Raw genomic sequence first — 8,697 nt, 5'->3', positions numbered from 1 at the left:
AGGGCTGCGGCGCTCTGACATCTCCCCCGCCGCCGCTGCCCAGCGCCCGGCTCCTTTTCCAGCTGTCCTAAAGGAAGAGAGCTGGAGAGCCAGCAGCTATCTAGGACTCCTTGATTTTATTGACTAACTCAAGCCTTTTGGAAAAGGTACTTTGCACTCTTTTCCACACACACCCCCCACCCCCCGCTGCGGTTCTCAGCAGAAACTAATTAAACCCACTCGCCCTTGGTGCAGCCTAAGACAGTGTATGAATATTTCAGTGTCTCGCAGGCAGCCCTGTAAAGCGATCGCTGTGTTATAAAGAGGGGCGCAAGAGGAGGAGGAGGAGGGTTAAGTTTGCCGCTGCGGTTTTTGTTTTGGTTTGGTTTTCTGGATGCTGCTGCAAGGCGACTTGACGCATTCCGGCACTGGCTCCTACTCCTAAGCGGCGCGTCTCACCCGGAGCAGGTAAGGAAAAGCCCCTTCTCCCCGCCGCTGTTACACTCGATTTTGGACGGTTTGGGTCTGAGATGTCGACCTCCCTCCCCTTGTCTCTCTCTCAGTTACGTTTAGCTGCTGCAAAGCAGGAGAGGAGATGCTTTGCTCTCCCTCTCATAATCCACTCCCCCCCCCAGTTGGTGTGATGAAGTTGTCAGTGCTCAGCTAAGTCTCCACAGCGGGGAGTGCGGTGCTCGGGAGACTCCTTGCAGGAGCTGACCCCGCTGAAGTTGCCTGGGAAGCCCTCCCGATGAGTTCGGGGCACCTTCTGCCTTGGAGGCCCTGGTGTATGTCCGGGGATGTGTAGGAACGCGTAGAACTCCGCACGTGCTGCCGTAGTGGGCAGAACGGGATGTTCCTGCTGGTGTGAAAGCCAATCCATTGCGCCTGAGAGTGTGTCTGTGTGTGTGTGTGTGTGTGTGTGAGTGGAGGGGCTTGGGGGCTGGTTTATTCTGTTTCTCTCCTCCCTGGCAGCCTCCATCCTGCAAGTGAGCTTTATGCCTTCAAAGCAGAGTATTTCCATCCCTCCCTCCCTCCCCAGCGCAAAAGAGGAGAGGACCAGGGCAGTGGTGGGGGAGGGGGGGGGAAGGAAGAGGCAGGTGATGGAAATTTGCTGAGTTGGCATTGCAAGGACTCGCCTCCCAGCCAGCCCGTGATTTATATATTTATTTCTGTATTTATTTATTTATTTTATGTGTATGTGCGTGCATGTGTGTGTGTGTGTGTGGTAGCTTCATGGCAGCAGCTGCGGCGATGGTCGAGCCGGCGAGAAAAGTGGACGGATCGAGTTAAAGGCTAAAGGAGACGGCTGGGGAGGGGAGCCCCAGCCTGGGGGTGCACTCCATAGACCTTCAGCCTCCCGGTTTGGGGGACAGGACCCCTCACCTTACCTGCCCTCTGCCCCCCCTAAAGGTACTTCTTCCCTCTTTCTTCACCCTCCCATCATCCCTGATGCCTCTCCCTTCATCCCGCCTCTCTTTTCCCCTTTTGGGTATTTCCATCCTTTAGGCTCCTCATCTACCCCTTCCTCAAGCTCCCCATCCCACCTCAACCCCCCACCCCTGAACCGCCCTGGGTCTCTCTGTGCTCCTCCATCCTCCTCCTCCTCCTCCCTTTCCCTCACTTCTCCCCTGCCCCTTGGTCCCCTTTCCTGTGTGCCACCATGACCGTGATGGCTGGAGAGAACATGGACGAGACTTCTGCGCTACCTGGCCACCCCCAGGATAGCTACCAGCCCACTGCCCACGACGACCACGAGTGCTGTGAGCGCGTGGTGATAAACATTGCGGGACTGCGCTTCGAGACGCAGCTGAAGACTTTAGCCCAGTTCCCCAACACGCTGCTGGGCAACCCCAAGAAGCGCATGCGCTACTTTGACCCCTTGCGCAACGAGTACTTCTTCGACCGCAACCGGCCCAGCTTCGACGCCATCCTCTACTACTACCAGTCCGGGGGGCGGCTGCGCCGGCCCGTCAATGTCCCCCTGGACATGTTCTCTGAGGAGATCAAATTTTATGAGCTGGGTGAAGAGGCCATGGAGAAGTTCCGGGAAGATGAAGGGTTCATCAAAGATGAGGAGAGACCCTTGCCGGAGGGGGAGTACCAGCGCCAAGTGTGGCTCCTCTTTGAGTACCCAGAGAGCTCTGGGCCAGCAAGGGTTATTGCAATAGTCTCTGTCATGGTGATCCTCATCTCCATCGTGATCTTCTGCCTAGAGACATTACCTGAGCTGAAAGAGGATAAGGAGTACACAGTGCACCGCACTGACAACACTACCCAGGTCTACAAATCCAACATCTTCACAGATCCCTTCTTTGTTGTGGAGACCCTGTGCATCATCTGGTTCTCATTTGAGCTGGTGGTGCGCTTCTTTGCTTGCCCTAGCAAGACTGATTTCTTCAAGAACATAATGAACTTCATTGACATTGTGGCCATCATCCCTTACTTCATCACCCTGGGCACTGAGATGGCCGAGCGGGAGGGGACTCAGAAGGGAGAGCAGGCCACCTCCTTGGCCATCCTGAGAGTCATCAGACTGGTAAGAGTCTTTCGAATCTTCAAACTCTCCCGGCACTCTAAGGGCCTCCAGATTTTGGGACAGACCCTCAAAGCAAGCATGAGAGAGCTAGGTTTACTAATCTTCTTCCTCTTCATTGGGGTGATTTTGTTCTCTAGTGCAGTATATTTTGCTGAGGCTGAAGAACCTGAGTCTCATTTCACAAGTATCCCTGATGCTTTCTGGTGGGCGGTGGTATCCATGACCACTGTGGGCTATGGTGACATGTACCCTGTGACAATTGGAGGCAAAATCGTAGGCTCCTTGTGTGCCATCGCTGGTGTGCTGACAATTGCCCTGCCTGTACCTGTCATCGTGTCCAACTTCAACTACTTCTACCACCGAGAAACAGAAGGGGAAGAACAGGCTCAGTTACTTCACGTTAGCTCCCCTAATTTAGCATCTGACAGTGATCTCAGTCGCCGCAGCTCCTCCACAATCAGCAAATCTGAGTACATGGAAATCGAAGAGGATATGAATAATAGCATAGACAATTTTAGAGAGGCTAATCTCAGAACTGGCAACTGCACTGTAGCCAACCAAAACTGCGTTAATAAAAACAAGCTGCTGACTGATGTGTAAACAAAAACAAAACAAAACAAAATCCCCACTCACAGCTTGAAGACTTTAGTGACACAGTCACACTTTGTAGATGCTTTACTGATAGTCTTTGAATGCTTTATTTACCTCGTAAATGCATTGTTGCATTGCGAATCTTTGCTCTGCGATAAAGAAGCTTCCAGGATCCATGAAAGATAAAATTTTGTTTATTTTCAGAAAAGCATTTTCCACCTGGTAAACGATAACCATTCGAACTAGTTTAGTTTTAAGCCGTTATGACGCTAGACCTAAACTTTTCCTCTCCCATCTCCTCTTGTTTTTGTTTTTTTTTTTTTGATAAAGTTATCTTAAACTAAGCAAGACAGTTTTTAGAGCTATTAAGCATATGCATGGATTCCAGTAAAAATATTCTGCAAAACTGCACAGTTGCAAGAAAGTGCATCAGATAATAATAGTACAAAAAGATCAGCCAAAACCTGCGGCGAGCGTTTGCCGTGGTGTTTATGAAGGAGTGCAAATTTTCCTTCCGCCCCCTCTGTGAAAGATTCCATCCTTCCAAACTACAGATCCACACAGCACCTTATTAAAAAACCTACTTAAGCCTGGTCTCTTTTGCTGTCCGTAGAAGAAATATCCTAAAAGGAGAATAACAAACAAAACTGAAGACAAAACATCTGCAATGCTGCTAAGTTCTCTCACATGCAGATGATAGAAACACACTTTTCTTGCCCTCCCCATTCGGAACTGGATACAAAACTTTAAGCCCCTCTGTTGCAAGATAGCACAATGGAGTTTAATATAAGCATGTTTGAATTTGATACTATTTATTTTATGATCGCATGCTTGAAACGTTACCTCAGACAATAGCGGATAAGCTTTCGTTTGAACTGAATCTTCGAAAAATAGGTCCTTTCTCCTCTCTTTTTTCATTTCTTTTCTTTTTCTTTTTGATTTGCATTCACCAGAAGTGCACTCCTTAATTTATTAAATCGTTGACTAGTAATTTAAAGTACTGTATTTAAGTGCGTATGTTAGTCAAATGGGAACAATAACTTTTGGAGATCAAAGCATGTTCAAATATTCAGCATTATGGCCTATTTGATTAAAGTGTAACTTGAATTAATTAGTGCATGAATTCAATGATAATAATAATAATGATGATAATAATAACAACAATAATGGTAACAATAAAAATAAAAAAAATGAGCTTGATAGACTGAGGGCTTGAATGAACTGATTAGAGAAACCTGATTGTTTTCCTGCATTGCTCAGGGAAATGTGTTGGCTTTTGTCCAGGCATTGTCAGAAAGGAACGTATCCCATCCCTTAAAGGGAAAGCTATATGGAAAATTAAGAAGTCAAGTTATATATAGCAACACCTAAAAACCTCGTATCCTCTATAGATGAAAGGTGCAGATGCATGCTTTTTGGTGCATTCTCAGAATGTAAATGAAACTTATCTATTATATGCATCCAAATTGCAGCAGCTGGTTTCTTTTGCAGTCATCAGTTGAGACTTCTTTGTACCCCCCCAAAACTCACTGAAGAGACTCAGCAGATTGATGGAGAGAGTTGCGCAGTGCCTTTATCTTACACCCCCCAAATTGCTGAAAGTGCCTCCAGGAACTGAGCGGATCAGAGACACCGAGGGAAAGGGCAAGGAGTCAGTCCACTGTCAGGGGTGTCCTGTGCTGTCTCCTGGCACAGCACGGAAGGGTTTAGGGATAGAAGGATCAAGTGTGAGTGAGAGGAATGCAGAAGAGGCAGGCAGAGACCATCAGTGCCCATGGGATACTTTCCTTCCCCAGCCAGTCGGATGCTGCAGGGCTCAGTATTTGTTTCTGCCAAATAACTCATAGTTGTGTTCATGCAAGGCTTCAGGTTTCTCCAGGCTGTTCATAGAGACATCGCTGCTGTCACTGTACCTGCCCTTCCTTTCCCTGAGGTGGCTTTTTGGCAGCTTGTCCCTGCAGGGCAGGAGGAACACGGGCTCTGGCATCGCCCAGTCAGGCAACCAGACTGAAGGACTGTGCTCTTCTTTCCCTTAGATTCCCCAGCAGGTAGATGGGAAAGGCTTTGCAGGGCCCTCCCATCCCTGTCTCCTCCATCCCCTTTCAGATCTTAGATCCCATCACAGCCTTTGAGCCATATTCTTCTTTCTGGTCCCTGATCTTACTCTATTTCCATCATTTCCTGGTGAGGAAAGCAATGCTAGGAGAAGGTGTCCTCTGCAACATTCCAGCCTTGACTGCTAGGCCCTGGAAGATAATAACCTTTGATCTGAACTAACATAGGCACTAATCTTAATATTTCAAATGGACAGAGTTGAGGATCTTCATTCTGCACTTAGCATGTGGCCAACTGCTGTTGAACACACCTCCTTCCACACTGTACAGATCCTTTCCTCCCCTATCTTTCTGATACATGTATATATGTGTATAAATATATATATATGTCTGTCTGCTCCTGTGTGTGTCACATACGTATGCAGACACATGTATATATAAAATAAAATCAAATTGAGGCACTTACAGTTAAAAACCAATCCTAACTCTGCAGTTACGCACAAGCTTGACCTGCCAGGTTTCCAGAAAGACTTGACTTTATTTCTCACTGTGTGACTTCTGTGAATCTTAGTGATGAGAAAGATCAAGAACTGAGGGAGCTCTTAACTCCTGCAAGAAGTGCAAAGCATCAGATAAAACAGGGCATTACATCCTCTAGGTAGATGTTGTAAAGCTTCTTTCCTGTCCCCTGCTCACACCCTTGCCCGCTGTACACCTCTCTCCCTGTTAAATTCCAGTGGTCCTGATCTTCCCAAACTCTTGAATCCTAGGATAGGACTTCTGATGTCAAAATGGACTTGAATGCTGCACTCAGCTTATAAAACCACCATCTGATTAAACTAAACAGCAATAATCAATTCAGTGCTATGGGACCGATGATCAGAAGGATGCACTTGGGAGATGAGGCCTCACTGGGGTAACTTCTGCCCCAGCTGGGTGTGCACACCTTAATTTAATGTGCAGAGTGATGATCATTCTGCGTATGCACAGAGAAAAGTGCTGCATGCAGCGATGCTTTGTCAGGAGACCAGGACAGATCATTAGGACTCGTGGTTTGGGGAGCCTGAATGTTGCTTTGTCCATTTATAGCTCACTGCAAAGGATCTCAATCCATATGGAGTACAGGAATTAACCTCATGTAGCATAGGCATGCGTTTTCGACAAGTTTGACACAAAAAAATAAACAACGAAAACAAAGCTCTTACTCCCTTTACACAGGAGTGCTGAAATGTCTTTGTGGGCCTGAAGGTGCACTTAACAAACTGCCTGTTCTTATCAGCAAGCATCCTTTTTTTATTTCTTTATTTCTTTTCTTTTTATATCTCTTTTCTTTCTTTTTCTTTTGGCCCTTATGTTTCTTTTTGCCACATGTGGACTCTAAGGGGTTTTTTATGTAACTGGAAGAGGACTGGAAATGAGCTGATGGCCAGTTTAGTGCTTCTCTGAAAGAGTCAAGGGAATTAATTTGGTAGGAACCTCCTGGAAATGATGCCCCTGTTATGCTGGACAGGGAACCCAGTGGATATGGCAGTCTTTAGTTTGATGAGGGGAAGGCAGATTTTCCAGCAGAAGGAGTCATTCCCCAAGCCCTCTTTACCACCCACTGCTCTGTGCCCCTCTGTGCTATGTAGCTGGTCCTGTGCAGCTTTTCCTTCGTCCACTCAGGGAAAGGGGTGAGGGAATTTACCTGGCAAGGGCAAGGCAGCAGTGCACTGCAGTGCAGAGGCAGGAATGAAGCGGAGAGGCAGCGGGCAGGAATCCCATAGGCTGGTATCCCTGCCGGAATTCCCCATCTGGTCCTACCATACTTATCTCGAGAGCACTAGGGAGAGGCAGAGCAGCAAGGGGGAGAGTGAAAATGAGGGACTCCGTACCCCGTTCCTTCACAGAACTGAGAGGTTGCTGCCAGACTGCCAAACCCTCTGTGTGGCAGCTCCAGCACAGGCCATGAACTGGATGTAGTCACCTTCATGAGGAAGTTAGGGTGCAGTAAGCCAGGCTGTGAGTTCACAGCATCCCAGCAAACCCATGCAGATTCCCTGCATGGGGTCTCCTAAGCCTTATCTCCACCGGGGACTTCAGGAAAGCTAATCTGAATTAATGAAAGGTGTGCATTTAAAGTAGATTTGTTAAACTGCTTTAAAGCCCAGCATGGACATTCTGTTGCAGTATTAAAGCAGCCTTAATCTGATTTGGAGTCATTCTTTTGGAAAGGGAAGTAACCTGAATTGAATTAAGGCTGCTTTAATTCCGAACACAATGGGGCTTAATGCAGTTTACCTCATCTGCCTCACAAGTCCATTCAGACAGATAAGCCTGTAGTAATCATTACATGTACTGGAACTGACCCCACTGTGCAGGGGGTGGCTGGGCAGAGCGTGCCCACGTGCAGCAGAACTCTTGGTACACGAGTGCTGCAGATTCACAGCCTGGCTTACTGAGGCGAAAACTAACACTTGATCCCTTCCTTTGTTCCTGGTTTACACCTTTATGAGGATAATCCACCCTGCTGCCTTTGGGGAAGCTGAAAATGATCGTGGCCCAAGGAATTAATTTCCACTTTACAAAACTGCACACGCGCTTCGCCTGATGTACTGTTGGTCACGCGGACAAGCACTTGAAAGACACAACGAAGCACTGGAGACAGGACAAAATTCAGCCAAAGTCCTCTTGCTTGCAGCAGTGGTTTTTACCCCTGCAGAGATTTCAGAGATCAGACCCTTGTTAGCAAATCAGCCGTGTATCATTCACTGTAGGCTGCAGTGGCCCAAATCGGCAACAGGAGCAGTAGCAACTTTTATTGGCAGGGTTTTTTCTTTACTAAGGGATGGTTGTTTTCCTTAGGCAGAAGTACAGGAAGTCAGTTTCTATGATGAGAGAGCTGAAGCCCAAGTGTAACATCAAAACCTGCTGATTTTAAGGAACTGATGGCGAGTTTCACTTTTCCGTAGTCCACACTTGAACAGTGCAGTTTCTTACATGTGCGTTTATTAAACAAAACACAACAAACGCTAGGTCAGGAACATCTGAAATTTATTAGAAAAAGGTGGAAAGTTGTATTTTAGAACAAAATCTTCTGCATACATATGCAATACATGGAGAGAAAGTATTCCTTTCCAAATACTACCTTGATAACTGTTGCTTGAGGGGTGCCATTCTGCATTAATCTTTTCCCCTAACCTGAAGAAGAGGGAGGTACTGCAGCTTTTCCAGGAATGGTCTGATCCTGTAGGCTTCCAGCAGCCTGATGCCAGTGGTCCTCAGAGTAATTTCAGACTCACAGGGATGCAGAGTCAGCTCCAAGGTGTGATTTAGCCTCTGCAGCCGCAGAGCTGGATGGAACTGGAAAGCTGTCCTTGCAATTGCACAGCAGGGCAAGTTTGTCCCAGACCTGCCTCCTGCAAGTCTGGAACAGGCTCCTTTTCTGAGATGCTTTAACCAGGGACCTACACTTCAGTTTTGGTTGGACTTAATTCAGGCTGAGTTTCTTTTTCTGTTTTCTGTTGTTCTGGCTTTACTTAATCAGGTGTAGGGCAT

The 8,697-nt window shown here is 47.2% G+C and overlaps 1 protein-coding gene across 3 annotated transcripts; it reads left to right on the top strand.

The window, feature by feature from the left end:
* The first annotated feature begins 6 nt into the window (after positions 1–6).
* KCNA1 (potassium voltage-gated channel subfamily A member 1) lies at positions 7–8,011 on the top strand. Of its 3 annotated transcripts, XM_017740582.1 has the most exons (3): positions 7–146; positions 261–447; positions 1,486–8,011. In XM_017740582.1, exon 3 carries the CDS (start codon positions 1,640–1,642, stop codon positions 3,113–3,115), a length of 1,476 nt encoding a protein of 491 aa, XP_017596071.1. In that variant the 5' UTR covers positions 7–146; positions 261–447; positions 1,486–1,639; the 3' UTR covers positions 3,116–8,011. The 3 variants fall into 3 exon arrangements, with proteins under 3 accessions (XP_017596071.1, XP_017596070.1, XP_008636769.1); XM_017740581.1 differs by having other exon boundaries at positions 7–447; XM_008638547.2 differs by having other exon boundaries at positions 7–447; positions 1,209–8,011.
* The last annotated feature ends 686 nt before the right edge of the window (positions 8,012–8,697 follow it).

This window comes from Corvus brachyrhynchos, unplaced genomic scaffold (genome assembly GCF_000691975.1).
Source record: "Corvus brachyrhynchos isolate BGI_N302 unplaced genomic scaffold, ASM69197v1 scaffold317, whole genome shotgun sequence".
Classification (NCBI taxonomy): Eukaryota; Metazoa; Chordata; class Aves; order Passeriformes; family Corvidae; genus Corvus; species Corvus brachyrhynchos.
This window is presented reverse-complemented; position numbering and strand designations above follow the sequence as displayed.

What these genes read in the sequence shown, in the direction of transcription:
- KCNA1 (XM_017740582.1), top strand. Translation starts at nt 1,640, where the DNA reads ATGACCGTGATGGCTGGAGAGAACATGGACGAGACTTCTGCGCTACCT.